Below are 19,407 nucleotides of genomic sequence, written 5' to 3'. Positions count from 1 at the left end.
GAAAGCCATGAATGCCCAGCATAAGAAAGAAATGGAAACCATGAAACAGATTCTAACAGATATTCAGGAGATTAAAAACTCCATTGAAAGCATGCAGAGCAGATTAAAAGAATCTGAAGATAGAATATCAGATATAGAAGACAGGATTGCACTTAAGGATCATGAAAACGGAGATTTCTCAAAAATAGTAAGGGACCATGAGAAATCAATTGAACAGCTGCTAGATGATGCAAAGAAGAATACCATAAGACTGATAGGAGTCCATGAAAAAACAAGAGAAAGTACAATTGACATAAAAAAAACTGTTCACAGAAGTAATAGTAGAAAACTTTCCCAGCAGAGGAGGAAAATTAGACATACAGGTAAGTGAGGCATATAGAACTCCACCCAGCCATGATCAAAAAAATCTACACTTAGACATATAATAGTCAAGATCTTAGAAAGCCATCAGAAGAACAAAATCCTACAGGCAGCTAGAGAGAAGAAACAAATCACCTACAAAGGAAAGCCCATCAGAATCATCCAAGACTTCTCAACACAAACCCTCAAATCAAGGAGAGCCTGGAGTGAAGTATTTCAAGTCCTAAAAGAAAATAACTTCCAACAAACACTGTTGTACCCTGCAAAATTAACTTTCAAAATTGACGGAGAAATTAGATACTTCCATGACAAAGAACACCTGAGAAATTTCATGAACACCAAACCAGCACTCCAAACAATTCTAAGCAATATCCTAGAAAAAGGCAATGAAGGTCACAACTCCATGAGGCTCAACAGAGGGAAGCCACCAGGCAAGGTAAGAAACTAAAGGGAAAGGGGAGAAAAGAAATAAGAGCCAACAACAGTAAAACATCATGACAAGGATGAGTCAATATCTATAAATTATAACTATCAATGTTAATGGCCTCAATTCACCAAAGAAAAGAAATAGACTGACAGAATGGATTAAGAAGCAAAATCCAGCAATATGCTGTATACAAGAAACTCACCTAACTCAAAAGGAAATTCATAGACTGAAAGGAAAAGGATGGAAAATGGCTCTCCACACAACAGGAACCAAGAAAACAGCAGGGATAGCAATGTTATTTGCAGACAAAGTAGATTTCAAACCAAAACTAATTAAGAGAGACAAAGATGGTCACTACATCCTTGGAAGGGAACAATCCAAGAGGAAGAGATGACAATCCTAAATATATATGCAACAAATATGAATGCCCCCAACTATACAAAACAAATATTAATGGACATGAAAAACCAAATAAGCACTAATACAGTTGTAGTGGAGGACCTCAATACCCCACTATTGCAAATAGACAGATGATCTAGACAAAAAATTAACAACGAAATTCTAGAACTGAACCAAGCTATTGAACAAATGGACTTAATAGATATTTACAGAGTGTTCCACTCCACTAAATCAGAATATACATTCTTTTCAGCTTCGCACAGGTCATTCTCCAAAATAGACCATATGCTAGCTCACAGGACATGTCTAAGTCAATGTAAAAGAACTGAAATTACCCCCTATATATTATCAGACCACAGTGCAATAAAATTGGAGATCAATAACTTGAGGAACTGCAAAACTCCCACAAACACCTGGAAATTGAATAGCACCCTTCTGAACAACCAATGGGTCACAGAGAAAATTAAAGAAGAAATTAGACAATTTCTACAAGTAAATGATGATGCTAGTACAACATTTAGGAATCTATGGGACACAATGAAAGCAGTTCTGCATGGGAAATTCATAGCAGTGAATGCCAATATTAGGGAAACAGAGAGAACTCAGATAAATAATGTAATGCAGAACCTCAAACTCCTAGAAAAAGAAGAGAATAACAAACCCAAAACCCAGATAAGAGAGGAAATTATAAAGATCTGAGCAGAAATCAATGCAATGGAGGCTAAGATAATGATACAAAAAAATCAATGAATCAAAGAGTTGGTTTTTTGAAAGAATAAATAAAATCTATAAACCTTTAGCCAACCTTATCAAAAAAGGAAAGAAAAGACTCAAATCCATGCAATTAAGAACGCAAAAGGGGAAGTTACAACAGAACCAGCAGAAATCCAGAGGATCATCAATACCTACTTTGAGAACCTGTACTCTAATAAAATGGAAAACACAGAAGAAATGAATGGATTCCTAGATACATATGAATTGCCAAAGTTAAATGAAGAAGATATAGAAATTCTGAACACCCAAATTACAATGAGTGAAATTGAAAATGTAATAAAAATTTACCAATGAAGAAAAGCCCAGGTCCTGATGCTTCACTGCTGAATTCTAGAAGACATTTAAAGAAAAACTAATGCCATTACTCTTTAAACTCATCAAGGAAATTGAAAGGGAAGAAGGCTTCCAAATTCATTTCTGGAAGCAAGTGTTACTTTGATTCCAAAACCAGGGAAAGACCCAACTCAAAAAGAGAAATACAGACCAATCTTCTTAATGAAGATAGATGCAAAAATCCTCAACAAGATGCTGGCAAACAGAATACAGAGGGTCATCAAGAAGATCATACACCCTTAACAAGTCAGATTTATCCCAGGGATGGTTCAACATAAGTAAATCAATAAATGTAATGCACTATATTAACAGAGTCAAGGACAAAACCATATGATCATCTCAATAGATGTAGAAAAGGTATTCGACAAAATCCAACACCCATTCATGATAAAAATGCTACAGAAAATTGGAATAGAAGGGATTTATCTCAATCTGATTAAGGCTATCTATGAAAAACCAACAGCCAACATCATACTAAATGGTCAAAAACTGAAAACTTTCACACTAAGTTCAGGAACACGACAAGGATGCCCACTATCACCACCCCTGTTCAATAGAGTTCTGGAAAGATTAGTCACAGCAATTAGAAAAGAGAAAAAAATAAAAGGAATAAAGACAGGAAAGGAAGAAGTTAAACTGTCATTATTTGCTGATGATATGATACTTTACATAGAAGACCCAAAAAACTCTACCAAAAGATTTCTGGACTTAATTGACAGATTCAGTAGAGTAGATGGGTATAAGGTCAACACTTAAAAAACAATAGCCTTCTTATACACAAATAGCAGACTCCTTGAGAGAGAAATTAGGGAAACAATTCCTTTTACAATAGCATCCAAAAAAATGAAATATCTAGGAATCAATCTAGCAAAGGAAGCAAAAGACCTCTACACTGAAAACTACAGCACCCTCAAAAAGGAGATCAAGGCGGTTATAAGAAAATGGAAAGACATCCCTTCTTCCTGAGTAGGAAGAATCAATATAGTGAAAATGGCCATACTTCCAAAACTGCTATATAGATTTAATGCAATGCCAACTGAAATTCCAACAATATACTTCACAGAGCTAGAGAAAACAATCCAAAAATTCATTTGGAACCAGAAGAGACCTAGAATAGCAAAAGCAATTCTGGGCAACAGAGACATGGCTGGGGGTATCACAATACCCATCTTGAAGCTCTACTACAAAGCTACTGTGATAAAAACAGCATGGTACTGGCAAAGAAACAGACCTGATGATCAGTGGAATAGATTAGAAGATGCAAAAACAACTTCAGACATACTCAGCCACCCCATCTTTGAGAAAGGAACCAACCACCCTCCTTGGAGGAAAGATAGCCTATTCAATAAATGGTGTAGGAAAAATTAGATTTCAACCTGTCAGAGATTAAAACTAGACCCATATCTATCACCATGCACTAAACTGAGATCTAAGTGGATTAAAAATCTAAATATTAAGACAGAAACACTAATCTTGCTGGAGATAAGTTAGGTAGAACTCTTGAAGATACTGGAATAGGAAAAGACTTTATGAACAGGACTTCAGTAGCATGGGAACTAGCAGAAAGAATCAACAACTGGGATTTCATCTTATTGAAAAGCTTTCGCACTGCAATAGAAACCACCAACAGAACTAACAGACAACCTACAATATGGGAAAAAATTTTTAGCAGCTGTACCTCAGACAAAGGGCTACTATCTAGAATATATAAAGAACTGAAAATACTAAGACCTCCCAAATTCAAAGACCCAATTCAAAATGGGCATCTGAAATGAGCAGACATTTCTCAGACAAAGAAGTAAAAGCAGCAAATTTATTTTGATATGAACATATGAAAAAATGTTCAACATCATTGGTCATTTGAGAGATGCAGATGAAAACAACACTGAAATTCCACCTCACCCCAGAAAGATTGGCTGCTATCAAGAAATTAACCAATAACAAATGCTGGCAGTGGTGTGGAGAGAAAGGAACCCTTGTCCATTGTTGGTGGGAGTGCATAGTGGTGCAACCACTATGGAAATCAGTGTGGAGATACCTCAAAAAACTAGGGCTAGAGGTCCCAATTGACCCAGCTATTCCCCTGATGGGTATCTTCCCAAAAGAATTAAAACAATCATACCGCAGAGATATATGTGTACCCATGTTTATTGCAGCACAGTTTGTAATAGCTCAAGCTTGGAAGCAGCCCAAGTGCCCATCAACTGGAAACTGGATAAAGAAGATGTGGTTTTAAAAAATAAAATGGAGTACTACTCAGCCATAAAGAATGAAAAACTAGATTCATTTATAGCTAAATGGATGCATATTGAGGCCATACTCTTAAGTGAAATAAATAAGACACATATGTGTAAATACCAAATGGTTTCTCTAGTGTGAGAAACTGAGAGTGTAAATAAGAACTAAAAGGATTAATAACTAAAAATTGATACCTTGCAATAGGAAAAGGTCCATAGGGGTGGGGGTGGTGGGAGGGGAAGGGGAAAGGAAAGAATGGAAAGGAAAAATTATGAGAAAAGAAAAAAAAATGGAAACGTATGTAAATAGGGAAGGGTTAGGGGTGAAGGGCGCACAGGTAATGGGGAAAAAATGAGAACCAAGATACATCATGTACAGATACAAGCAACCAAATATAAATGTAAATGTATTGTATACCTAAAGTGTACCAATAAAAGAATTTAAGAAAAATAAAATAAACTGAAAAAAACTAAACCTCATAAAACAAAGTGCAATAAAAATGGGTAAATTTAGCTGAATAGAAATTTCTCTAAAGAAGTGTGCTTAAATTAAAATATTTTTGTTTTGTTTTGCCTGACTGGAGGTTTCTGGCTTTCTTTCAATTTGGTTCTTTTCTGCTGCCTTTACTATGATAACAAATTATTCAAGGTTTCTTGGAGGATGGTTGTTTTAACCAGTCCTAGCTGGACAGTAGACATCAAAATCTCTCAGACTGTTCATAACTAAACACAAAAAATGTGAAAAAAAGTTTTTTAAAATTTGAATGAAGGTTTATATAGATCTTATAATTTAGCTGTATGATCAGATGATTTCAACTTGTTTCAGTTTGCTCTACATATAATTTGGATTTAACTGTCTGTTGAATCTGATACAGTTGTATTAGTATGTTCCTTTTTCCTATGACTAAAATTTTAACATAAGTAGATTTCTGACAAATGGGTTGATTTAAATTTGTTGGTAAGTTAAAACACAAGTCTTCAGAACTGTTAACATACATTTTGTCTGTGTTGCTAGCCAATGAGGAGTGTATTTGTCTCTGTTAGATCTTTAGAGTGCAATATCCAATGTTTTCTGACTCAAATATAATAATTAATTGTGGGCCCCCAGAAAAATGCAGCCTAAGAGCCATTCTTTCTAAACCTCTTTTGTTGCTTACACCTGGCTAGAAAGGTGTTAACACTGACTCTAAGTATCTTTTCACTTCCCCTCCAACATGGACTGACAATTGGGACAGGTCCATCCTAGCAAGGAGGGATAATTGAAACCAAAATCATACATTGATTAATTGGTTATGGCGTCTGAGAAATCATTCAGAGACAAGGAATGAGCATTGTCAAAATAAAAATAGAATCACTTGGGTCAACATTACCAAAATGTAAGCAGAGTCATGTCATCCTTATGTATAATTGCTTTTAAATCATCATTATGTACTATTGCTTTAAAGCAAAGGTCTTTCTACTAGGTGGAGCTCATGCATTTCACAAGGGCTCTCCATTTAATAGAGACAAAACTCCCCCAAAAATAACAACGAAAAAACCCCACCACCACAACAAAAAACCAAAATCAGTAATGTGGGGGGGGGGGGGAGAGAGAGAGAGAGAGAGAGAGAGAGGGAGAGAATATCCTCCCTGATTTCTTTAGTTCTGACTTTGACTCCCTCTTGCATTCAGCTTTACACTTTACAGTGGTACCTCTACTTTCAAGATCAAGAAGCTGGCTCCTCTTACTCTCATGCTTCAGATGCATTGACTGGATTCTATACACTAATCCAGGAATAAACAGCCAGCCAGATTACATGGGATCCCAATTCCTTCAGAAATGAGGAATGAACCAGAACAAAGGGGGCAGGGGATTGTAACAAAGCTCCTTTAAAATTAGGAATTTTAAAAAGTGTAATTTCTCTTTTTCCCTCTGTCCCAGCTCCTACAGCTAATCATCTCATACCAGAACAGACACAGGCCCTCACTCCATTGTCCTGTTCTAATAGAACTCCCTGAACCAGAATTGCAACATACCTGTATATCCCTGGATTCCCTGGCCCGTTACCTGGTTGAATGTACACACGTGTATTTCTTGCCTTTCTTGGCTTGATCATATGGCTAAACTATAAACATGTATTTCTTGGCTTCCTATAAATTGGCACACTACTCTGGGTTCTAGGAAGCAGGTTGAAAATGGCTACCTTCCTTGTTGAGGTCAAACCATGAATAAATTAATTTCTAATTTCACCATCCTTTCTTTTATTTATTAATTATATTCCTGATGTAGATAGGATTCCAAATCCAATCTTTTGGGACCACCAGAGGCAAGTCTCTGGACTCCCTGATAGCACACCCAGATCATTCTGTTCTCAATATACCTCTCCCCAAAGTTTCTTCTGATTCCCTTATCCACGTGTACTTTTTTAAGCATATATCACTGTATGATATATGATATTATTTGCCTGTTTGTTGTGTGTATAGATTACTGTCATTTCCCCTAATTGGACCCAAGTTCCCTTAGAGGAACTACTTTGCCTTTTATTCACCAATGTACCCTAAGTTTCTGTAACAGTTCTGTCACATAGTAGTTACCCAATAAATATACATATAGTGTATGAATTGTTCAAGAAGACAGTGCCCTGGATCACTGGAGTCTATTTTACGTGGATGGTATATGTGAAAATTGTCAGAAACTGACTTTCTCATGTGATTGGTGTGGTGAAAAGCCAAAGCTATTTGCATATAGGCAGGAAGCAGAAGAGCTAGGGATAAGAAAACCACAAACTGTCTTCCTCTCACTTCACCCTCCTCCACACCATAGACAGACACTGAAGAAAGCTTGTGGGATAGAATTGAAGCCATGAATGTCTGAGAAGAGTAATGGTTAAAGCATGAGTTCCAGGTCAGATTGTCTGAGCTTAAGCCATTACTCTAGCAGCTGCCATTGAGTGACCTTGGAGCTTTTTGTGCTTCTATTTCCTTATCTGTAAGGTGTGGGGACAAGAGTGTTTATTTTGGTTATAATGATCATATGAGATGAGGGCAGATATATTTTTCCAATGGTGCCTTGCCAGGGGTGATTGTTCAAAAAATTTAAATTATTACCCAGTAGATTTCCCAACGCATGGAGACTTCCACTAACATTATATAGTACATGGATATGGCTATGGATATGGGTATGTGTACAATTAAAGATTGTGTTAGGCAGCTTTTTGTGGGTATAATAAATAGCTGAGATAAGTCAATTTATGGAGAGACAAGGACTATTATGGCTCACAGTTTTAGAGGCTTCAGTCTATTATTGATTGGCCCCATTGCTTTTTGCCCTATGGGATGCAGCACATCTTACTGAGGAGTGCATAGTGGAGAAAACCTGTTGGGCTCATGGCCAGGACATCATCAAAAAGAAAAGAAAAGTAAAGTAAAGGTCAGGGTCCCAGTCTCCTCAGAAGGCACATCCAATGACCTAAGATGTCTCACTAGGCCCCTACTTTTAAAGGATCCACAAAATTTCAGTGGTGCCACTCAGGGGACAAGGCCTTTACCACATGGGTCTTTAGAGGACATTACAGATCCAAACTATAGCATGTATATAGATGCTCCAGTCAGGAATCTTTGCATTTTTCATTCTGATCCTTCTACCTCATTACTAACTTGCATATAAGAGGGAATTCCAAGGCAGCCATGCACAGAAGTTCTGCTTTGAGAGGAAATTCATTTTACTGAGAGAGATTTGCTTACTATAAAAGGCTGGAGGAGGTTACAGGGTCAGGAAGAGAAGTAGAAAAAGAGGGAAGGTGGCTGGGCAGTAGTGAAAATGAAATTTCTTGCTTCATCGCTTCTTGGAAAGAGATAGTGCCTGGTGCCTCCCTTTACTGTAAATTGCCCTAACTTGACACAGCGAGATAGCTGAGTTGTGAAAAATACTTTTGCAACTAGTCAAAAACATGTTAACCTCCCCTTGAACTTCTCTTCTTAAAACAACACCTATAAAAGCTATGCTGCTATAACACCCTATATAAACTGTGCTTCGGCTGGGGATTTAGCTCAGTGGTTTCTCTGCCTGCTGTGCAAGTGCAAGGACCCAAGTTTGATCCCCGGTACCAAAAAAACCCACAAAAAACAAAACAAAACTGTGCTGTTTCTGGACTCAGGGCTTCACTTCGCTTAGGGAGTGGAGTCCACGCAAGTGAATAAACTCCTTATAGTTTTAACTTTGTCATTTGTCCCAGTGTTTGGTGATTTGCCAACTCACTTGGTACAACACCACTCACACCCAGAACTATGCCAATTCCAATCAGTTGACTAATTTAGTACCACACACCCTTAATCCCAGTATTACATGTCTCAGATCCAGCTGACCCCAAAAAGCCCCACCTATGAGTGCAAGAGCCTGGGGGTGGGGCGGGGAGTATCTAAATACAAGCCATAATATTGGCCCTCCAGAACCCAAGAAGCTGCATCTCAAGGGAACTAAAGTGGGGTCCAGGATGACTGATGTGCTCAGTCCCGTGGTTGAGGGGTCAGCTTTATGGCCAAAGAGGTAAATGAGGACAGGATATGAGGATAGCCTGTTGGACAGGGAAATGAGGATAGCCTGTTGAGATGTGAGCAGAGGCTCTCCTAGGCTTTGCCAAGAAAGGTCTCCAAAGCTGCCTGTCCTGGGAAAAGGGGAAATAAAAGTTGCACAGGAAAGGTGGCAGAACCAGGGGAAGTTGTGGAAATCTATTGTGGGCTGAATAGTTCGTCCTCCTATATGCTGAAGATGAAATCCCAATAGTTAACAATGTGACTATATTAAAATAATTTTAAATGAAGACATGGAGTGAATCCCAATCCGGCATGACTTGTACTGTTATAAGAGGAAGAAATGATTCAAGAGACAGGTAGAAGGTAGACTTTGTGTTGAGACACATGGAGGCTCCCAGCCGCAACCAGCCTGGTAAAACAAGCAGTTTGAAGCTCTGAGGCCATCCGGGGCCCCGCCCACACCACAGTGTGGTCCCAACCTCGGCTTGCAGCCCCGCCCCCATCCGACGCTATCCCAGACATGACCAGTCCGGTGAGACAAGCAGCTTGAAGATCCCCAGCCTTCCCGGACCCTGCCCATGCCACAGTGAGGTCTGCTTAGCCGAGCAGGCACCTCCAAGGCCCAGTTCCCCCTCCCCCCTGTGCCTCTCACCTTCTGGCTTTTCTGCTACCTGGTCCCACACTACAGAGGCACAGGGGATTATAAAGACCCTTGCTCTGAGTGCCACAAGATAGAGCAGAAGTTAGTAAAAGAAAGAGGGCTTCTCAGTCTCCTCGATGAAAACTGAAGCTCAGTGGAAAAGTAAAGAGAATCTCTACAATAAAGGCATATCAGACCACTGTACTTGGTCTGCTGCTGGCTTGCTGAGACTCATTGACTTCTATACGCACATGGATTCCTATGTTGCCTACTGTGACAGCAGAGACATACCCTGAAGGAGGCCAATAATTTCTAGTACTATTTGCAAAAAAGAAAAAAAATTTTTCTCCTATTTTCAATTCTTAATTTTTACTTTCTCTCTACTCTTCAAAGTTTTACTTTTCTTTCTTTTATCTTTTTTTCTCTATTTCTCTCACTTGTTCTCTCACTGTCCTACATTGCTCCTCATCTCCCCATTTGTTTCTTTTTGCACTGAATTTGGATTTCTCCCTTATTGTTCTTTTCTTCTCTTTTTCCTTCTCTTGATTATCATTAGGTTTAAAGGAAAGTAATTACAGTATCTAGCCTCCCTGTTGCTGCTAGGTGATTCTATTCACATCTTTGTTCTTTCATTCTACCTTTTCCTCTTGCCTTTAACAACTTCTTAGGGTTTTTGTGATCTTTCTGTGTCTTCTGGCCACACTGCTAATCTTTCCTGATCTTTATACCTGTCCCTCCTTCCCAAACTCCTTTTAACCCCCAACCACAAAGGGGAAAGATGTTATATTGAAGAGTTTATTTATTATAAACATATGTTGGGTTGGTCCTTGGTTTTAATTTAACTCATATAGTTAAATGTGATAGATTAATAACTACCACAAATTGTCATTTTCTAAGCTGTGATTGATGCTATGGTATTGTTGACTGTGTCATTTGGGCTAACATGTTGCAATTGATCTAATTAGTTTTCCTTCCTGGTATAAGGAAAATAAAATAGCCTCAGAGTATTAGAGTCTTAAAACCCAAACACAAGCTATATCTGGAAGACACCTCTGAAAAGCAATCATTCCATAAAGGTTTTAAACAAAAGCAACAAAGATACCTACATTAAGCAATTTTGAAATATCAACCCAGGAATTAAATCAAGGACAGTACCAAAAACAAAAATGAGAAGACACTTAAGCAATGCACAAATCCATTCTTCCATGCCACAAAAAGGAAATTCTGGGGGAAATGAGGTGGGACAGTCTGATAAACAACCACTTGGACACCCTGAACTGATAGCACAGGAAGTGACAAAGCAGATGCACGAGGCCCTAGAAATATTCAAAACAGAAATAATCTCCCAGATGAATACAGACATGGTGAGCAGAGGGAAAGACATGATTAGAGGCTCTAGAGGAGAAACAGATAAGAAAATAGAGGAGATCAGAAACATGCTGGAAGCCATGAATGCCCAGAACAAGAAAGAAATGGAAACCATGATTGCCCAACATAAGAAAGAAATGGAATCCATGAAACAGATTCTAACAGATATTCAGGAGATTAAAAACTCCATTGAAAGCATGCAGAGCAGATTAAGAGAATCTGAAGACAGAATATCAGACATAGAAGAGAGGATTGTAGTTAAGGACCATAAAAACAGAGATTTCTTAAAGATAGTAAGGGACCATGAGAAATCAATCCAACAGCTGCTAGATGATCCAAAGAAGAATACCATAAGACTGATAGGAGTCCATGAAAAAAAAGGAGAAAGTACAATTGACATAAAAAAACTATTCACAGAAGTAATAGTAGAAAACTTCCCAGACAGAGTTAGAGAATTGGACACACAGATAAGTGAGGCATATAGAACTCCAAATAGCCATGATAAAAAAATCTACACCTAGACATACAATAGTCAAGATCCCAGAAACCCAACAGAAGAACAAAATTCTACAGGCAGTGAGAGAAAAGGAACAAATCACCTACAAAGGAAAGCCCATCAGACTCACAGCAGATTTCTCCACACAAACCCTCAAATCAAGGAAAGCCTGGAGTCAAGTATTTCAAGTCCTAAAAGAAAATAACTTCCAACCTAGACTGTTGTATCCGGCAAAATTATCTTTCAAAATCAATGGGGGAATTAGATACTTCCATGACAAAGAACACCTGAGAAATTTCATGAACACCAAACCAGCACTCCAAACAATTTAAAGCAATATCCTAGAAAAAGAAAAGGAAGGTCACAACTACATGAGGCCCAACAGAGAGAAGGCACCATGCAAGGTAAGACAGTACAGCAAAAAAGGGGAAAATAAGAAATAAAAGAGTCAACAAGAGTAAAACATCATGACAAGGATGAGTCAATATCTCTCAATTATAACTATCAGTGTTAATGGCCTCAATTCACTAATCAAAAGAAATAGACTGACAGAATGGATTAAGAAGCAAAACCCAGCAATATGCTGTATACAAGAAACACACCTAACTCAAAAGGAAATTTATAGACTGAAAGTGAAAGGATGGAAAACAGTTCTCCACACTACAAGAACCAAGAAAAAAGCAGGCATAGCAATCTTATTTGCAGACAAAGTCAATTTCAAAACTAATTAAGGGAGACAAAGATGGTCACTACATCCTTGTGAAGGGAACAATCCAAGATGAAGAGATGACAATCCCAAATATATATGCACCAAATATGAATGTCCCCAACTATACAAAACAAATATTAATGGATATGAAAAACAAAATAAGCACTAATACAATTGTAGTGGGGGACCTCAACAGCCCTCTATCACAAATAGAAAGATCAAATAGAAAAAAATTAAAATGAAATTCTAGAACTGAACCAAGCTATTGAACAAATGGACTTAATAGATGTTTACAGAGTGTTCCACTCCACATAATCAGAATACACATTCTTTTTTGCTGCACACGGGTCATTCTCCAGAATAGACCACATGCTAGCTCATAGGACATGTCTAAGTCAATGTAAAAGAATTGAAATTACCACCTGTATAGTATCAGACCATAGTGCAATAAAATTGGAGATCAATAACATGAAACACTGCAAAACTCCCACAAACACATAGAAATTGAATAACACCCTCCTGAACAACCAATGGGTGACAGAAGAAATTAAAGAAGAAATTAGATATTTTTTACAAGTAAATGATAATGCCACTGCAACATACACGAATCTATGGGACACAATGAAAGCAGTTCTACATGGGAAATTCATAGCAGTGCATGCCCATATTAGGACAACAGAAAGAACCCAGTTAAATAAACTAATGCAGAACCTCAAGCTCCTAGAAAAAAGACGAGCATAACAAACCCAAAACCCAGATAAGAGAGGAAATTATAAAGATCTGAGCAGAAATCAATGCAATGGAGGCTAAGATAATGATACAAAAAAATCAATGAATCAAAGAGTTGGTTTTTTGAAAGAATAAATAAAATCGATAAACCTTTAGCCAACCTTATCCAAAAAAGGAAAGAAAAGGCTCAAATCCATGCAATTGAGAATGAAAAAGGTGAAGCCAAAACAGATCCAGTAGAAATCCAGAATATCATCAATACCTACTTTGAGAACCTGTACTGTAATAAAATGGAAAACACAGAAGAAATGGACAGATTCCTAGATATATACAAATTGTCAAAATTAAAGGAAGAAGATATAGAAATTCTAAACACCCCAATAACAATGAGTGAAATTGAAAATAAAAATCTTACCAACAAAGAAAAGCCCAGGTCCTGATGGCTTCACTGCTGAATTTTACAAGACATTTAAAGAAGAACCATCACCATTACTCTTTAAACTCATTATGGAAATTGAAAGGGATGCAAGCCTTCCAAATTCATTCCTGGAAGCAAGAGGTACTTTGATTCCAAAACCAGGGAAAGACCCAATCCAAAAAGAGAACCACAGACCAATCTCCCTAATGAACATAGATGCAAAAATCCTCAACAGGATCCTGGCAGACAGAATACAGAGTGTCGTCAAGAAGATCATACACTCTGACGAAGTCAGATTTATCCCAGGGATGCAAGGATGGTTCAACATTCGTAAATCAATAAATGTAATACACTATATTAACAGAGTCAAGGACAAAAAACATATGATCATCTCAATAGATGCAGAAAAAGCATTCAACAAAATCCAACACCCATTCATGATAAAAACGCTACAGAAAATTGGAGTAGAAGGGATTTATCTCAACCTGATTAAGGCTATCTATGAAAAACCAACAGCTGACATCATACTAAATGGTCAAAAACTGAAAACTTTCATGCTAAAATCAGGAACAAGACAAGGATGCCAATGATCACCACTCCTGTTCAATATTGTTTGGGAAACATTAGCCACAACAATTAGAAAAGACAAAGAAATAAAAGGAATAAAGAGAGGAAAGGAAGAAGTTAAACTGTCATTATTTGCTGATGATATGATACTTTACATAGAAGATTCAAAAAAACTCAGTCAAAAGTCTTCTAGACCTAATTGACAGATTCAGTAGAGTAGCTGGATATAAAAACACTCAAAAAACAATAGCCTTCTTATATGCAAATAGCAGACTCACTGAGAGAGAAATTTGGCAAATAATTTCTTTTACAATAGCATCTAAAAATGAAATATCTAGGAGTCAACATAACAAAGGAAGCAAAAGACCTCTACAGTGAAAACTACAGCACTCTGAAGAAGGAGATCAAAGAGGATATAAGAAAATGGAAAGATATCCCTTGTTCCTAGGTAGGAAGAACCAATATAGTGAAAATGGCCTTACTTCCAAAACTACTATATAGATTCAATGCAATGCTGATTGAAATTCCAACAATATACTTCACAGAACTAGAGAAAACAATCCAAAAATTCATTTGGAACCATAAGAGACCTAGAATAGCTAAAGCAATTCTAAGCATCAGAGACATGGCTGGGGGTATCACAATCCCCAACTTGAAACTATACTACAAAGCTCCTGTGATAAAAACAGCATGGTACTGGCAAAGAAACAGACCCAAAGATCAGTGGAATAGGTTAGAAGATGCAGAAACCACTCCAGACATATTCAGCCACCTCATCTTTGAGAAAGGAACCAACCACCCTCATTGGAGGAAAGATAGCCTATTTAACAAATGGTGTTGGAAAAACTGGATTTCAATCTGCAAAGATTAAAACTATACCCATACCTATCACTGTCCACTACACTAAGATTGAAGTGGATTAAAGATCTAAATATTAAGACAGAAACAGTAAACTTGCTGGAAGATAAGTTAGGTAGAACTCTTGATGACATTGGCATAGGAAAGGACTTTATGAATAAGTGTTCAGTAGCCTGGGAGCTAGCACAAAAAATCAACAACTGGAATCTCATCATATTGAAAAGCTTCTTCACTGGAAGAGAAACTACCCACAGAGCTAAGAGAAAACCTACAATGTGGAAAGTAATTTTTAGCAGCTGTACCTCAGACAAAGGTCGACTATTGAGGATATATAAAGAACTAAAAAAAATTAAACCTCCCAAATTCAAAGACCCAATTCAAAAATGGGCATCTGAAATGAACAGACATTTATCAGACAAAGAAGTAAAAACAGCAAATAATTATATGAAAAAATGTTCAATATCACTCGTCATTTGAGAGATGCAGATGAAAACAACACTGAGATTCCACCACACCCCACAAAGAATGGCTGCTATCAAGAAATCAACCAATAACCAATGCTGGTGGGGGTGTGGATAGAAAGGAACCCTTCTCCTTTGTTGGTGGGAACGTAGACTGGTGCAATCACTGTGGAAATCAGTATGGAGATACCTCAAAGAAGTAGGACTACAGGTCCCATTTGACCCAGCTATTCCCCTACTGGGAATCTTCCCCACAGAATTAAAAGAATCATACCACAGCAATATATGTGTACCTATGTTTATAGCAGCACAGTTTGTAATAGTTAAAGCTTGGAAGCAGCCCACGTGCCCATCAACTGGAAACTGGATAAAGAAGATGTGGTTTTTAAAAAAATAAAATAGAGTACTATTCAGCCATGAAGAATGAGAAACTAGAGACATTTATAGCTAAATGGATGCATATTGAGGTCATACTCTTAAGTGTGATAAATAGGACATCGAATAGTTTCTCTAGTGTGAGAAACTGAAAGTGTAGAGAAAGATGAAAATGATTAAAATAAATAATTGATAATTTGATATAGGAAAAGGTTCAAGAGTTTGGGGGTGGCAGGATGGGAAGGGGAAAGGGAAGAAGAAAAGGAAAAATTATGAGTAAGAAAAAAATGGAATCAAAGTCTGTGTAAATAGGGAAGGGTGGAGGGGGGTGAAGGGTGCACAGGTAATGGGAGAAAAAATAAGAACTAAGATACATCATGTTCAGGTACAAACACCCAATGATAAATGTAAATGCATTGTATACCTAAAATGTACCAATAAATATATAAATAAAAGAAATAAAGTATAAGATCAAAATTTTTGTATATTCACAGCATTGTGTCACCATAACTATAATGAATTTTAGAACATCTTTATCACCTGAAAAAGTCCACATAAAAACATATACCTTTTAGCTATTAGTGCATAAATTCCCCTTCCCAGTCTCAGACAATCAATGTACTCTCTTTGTCTCCATAAGTTTGCCTATTCTGGATATTTCATATAAGCAGAGCCAAATAACGTGTTTTTCATTTAGCATAATGTTTTTATTTACCATCCATATGGTACCATCCATTAGTAATTAATTCTTTTTATTACTGAATAATATTTCATTGTATGGCTTTACTATATTTTGCTTAGCCATTCATCATTTGGTAGAGATTTAACTTGTTTCTATTTTGGCTCCTAGAAAAATACAAACATTCAAGAACAACTTTTTATTTATCATGGAGATATGTATCTAGGAATAGTATTCCTGATTTAAGTGGTAACTCTATGTTTAACTTTATGAGAAACTTCCATCTTGTATGTTAAAACCTCAACATTTCCGAAAGTATAAGTCAGTGTTGTGTTTTGTTCCAGAAGCAAATTTGCATTTGTAATGTTTCTGAAAACAGTGTAAGTTACATTTATGTATAAAAAGTATACATATCTGATGCTGGATTCAAAGTACCTTCTCCTAGGGAACCCAAAAATATAAGAATGGCATGCTGCCTTATTGCAACAGGATAAGTTAGTTACTGAGAAGTTTGGTTCTTAAGCAGTGATAATATGGTTGGAGTTTATGTTATGACAGATTACTTGTATCCTCCTCCTGACTTCAGGTGGCAGGAAAGGAAGATGATGGTCCTACTGTGTAAAGAGCACAAAGAGTTCCTAATATCTAAAGTAGAAATCTGCATTTGTTATAAACTTTGTTATATCACTAATAAGTAGATATTATACTGTATTGTTCACAAACCACTTTATCATTTTAGATTTGAACTATTCTAACCTTTTATAGAGGTTACATGGATAATTTTACAAGTTCTCTCAGTGACTTTCTTTTATAATTAAGAACTTACTAAAATGAAAAAAAAAAAAAAAGAAACTTCCATCTTGTTTTTGTAGTGACTGTACCATTTTACATTCCCACCAGTGGTATATTAAAGTTTCAGTCTCTCCATATCCTTGTCAATATCTGTTATTGTTTGTCACACCCTTATTAATACTTATTGCAGTCATCCTGGTAGATGTGAAGTAGTATCTCATTATATGATTGGTTTGCATTTCCTTGGTGACTAGTGATATTGAACATCTTGTCATGTTCTTTGTTGGCCATTTGTATATCTGTAATGGAAAATTATTCAGATCACTTGCCAGTTTTTGTGTTATGTGCTTTTATTATTGATTTGAAGAGAGTTTTAAAAATGTATTCTAGATACAAGTCTTCTGTCTGATATATGATTCTCAAACATACTTTTTAATTCTGTGAGAAGTAGTATTTTTATTTTCTTGCTTTTGTCTTTTGGTGAACAAAAGCTTTTAATTTTAATAAAGGCCCATTTATCTAAAAAAAGACACATGGAGAAGATTATGTCTACAAGTCAAGGAGATAAACCCTCAGATGAAACAAATCCTTCAACCGACATCTTGATCTTGGACTTCTAGCTTCCAGATGTGGGAGGAAATGAATGTCTATATCTATTTTAGCTACCCAGCCTATGGAACTCTTCTATGGCAGCCACAGTAGAAGAAAACAGACACCATTAGGCAGAAAATGTGGAACTACTTAGAGGAAGAGACTACAGAAGAATGTGTGTTAAGACACAGATCATGGAGGAGGAGTGAGCAGGGTGGACAGAGGACAAAGTGAGAAACCCCACTGAAGATGGATAGTGGATGAGAATCTCCTTGAACACTGTTCCCATGCCCACCTCAGATGGACTCCATGTCAGACTTCACATCCTTGGATGGTGAGCAGAGAGCACTGAGATTACAGCCAGGTTGCCCTATCAGCCTCCCCTGAGCTCACTTGGTTGCCTTGGGAACATTGCCTCACCTCTTGGAGTGTCAAGAACTTATAAAGATTTAAATAATGATCCTCCTATAAAATATTTTATTATAAATATAAGTAGGTAAATATTATAAAATGTGAGTAGGTATTGTTTGAAGCATTCTTTGACAATGCCTCTGCTCACCTACTGCAGGTGATAGATCCACAGAGATAGTGATCATATCTCTGGTTCTGTGCTCTCAGTGCCCTATCCTTACTTTCTATGGGAATGCCTATGTTAATTTGGAGTCTCTGAGATCTAGTGGTAGGGGTGGCCCAGGGGCAAGGAGAGAGGATTCTACCCTAGGGACAAGCTTACCTGTGAGTCTGAGCAGGAAGGACAGCAACAGGACAAGACAAGGAGGCTGGAGCTGGGAGGCAGGGATAGGCATCATGGAGGCCCAAGGAGCCTTCTCTGTTCCAGTGTCTTTGCTAGGAATGTGACAGACTTTGCTCTGTGGAAATTAGAGTCACCCTGCCTCCCTCCCTACAACAGGAAGTGGCTCTGATGTAGTGAAATAGCAACTTCATTCAAGACTGTGAAACTGAAATCAGACCACACAGGCAGCTACAAGGCATGGAGTTACTCTTGGTACATTTTTAGAGAGACCTGGGTAGGTCTAACAGAAACAATGCTTTCTCTCTGCCTTGGAGCTTCTCTGGCTCCACTTGGCCATTCCAGCCATTTTGAGATGATGTTGACTCCCTACTTTGAAGCGCCAGGCTAAGAAGGTTGTGCTTCAAACTTCCATCCCGAGACCCACCCAATTCACTCCACAAGCTCAGCTACAGGCTACTGAGGCCTCATTAAGACAGGATAGGGTCAAATTTTCACCCTCTGCAATATTCCATTTGCAGAAAGAGATGGATCGTCATCTGTAGTCTCTTGCATGATAGCAGGTATCAGAGGAGGTTTACATCTTCTAGGAGCCTTGGGTATATGAAGACCTCCTAAAGATTAACTATGTTAACAATAATGGGAATTTATAGACTGTAGGAACAACACTGTTGATCACTGTACACCATGAAGTTTTGTGGGTTTTTACTGCTTTCTTTTCCCACACCACAATGTCCAATCAACAATCATATATTACCAAAATGGAATTTAACCACTAAGTGGTTGTATCATCCCTAACAAAAACTAGAGCATTTGATGATAGGTCCCTAAAATGCCTCTTCTGTGTTTCTAAGACACTTGCAAATTTTAAGCAAACAGTGACCAGAATGTCAGGATAGACTTGCCAGAAAGATTCTGGGAACTGGGCAAA

At 37.5% G+C, this 19,407-nt stretch overlaps 1 protein-coding gene across 2 annotated transcripts in view; it reads right to left on the bottom strand.

Moving 5' to 3' along the window:
* Positions 1-18,620, bottom strand: part of LOC101720849 (signal-regulatory protein beta-1) — a 69,774-nt gene extending 51,154 nt beyond the window's left edge. For both annotated transcript variants that reach the window (XR_015441997.1, XM_013070852.3), the window contains exon 1: positions 18,459-18,620. Coding sequence is in view for 1 of the 2 variants with exons in the window: in XM_013070852.3 (XP_012926306.1) it covers positions 18,459-18,534 (76 nt within the window). In the remaining variant the exon portion in view is untranslated. The remainder of the gene's footprint in view (positions 1-18,458) is intronic.
* Between the last annotated feature and the right edge of the window lie 787 nt (positions 18,621-19,407).

Source organism: Heterocephalus glaber, unplaced genomic scaffold (assembly GCF_053883595.1).
Source record: "Heterocephalus glaber isolate CG9 unplaced genomic scaffold, H.glaber_assembly_v1.0 deba00001532, whole genome shotgun sequence".
NCBI classification, from domain to species: domain Eukaryota; kingdom Metazoa; phylum Chordata; class Mammalia; order Rodentia; family Bathyergidae; genus Heterocephalus; species Heterocephalus glaber.
Note: the sequence above shows the minus strand (reverse complement) of the source record. Positions and strands in the feature narration are given on the sequence as shown.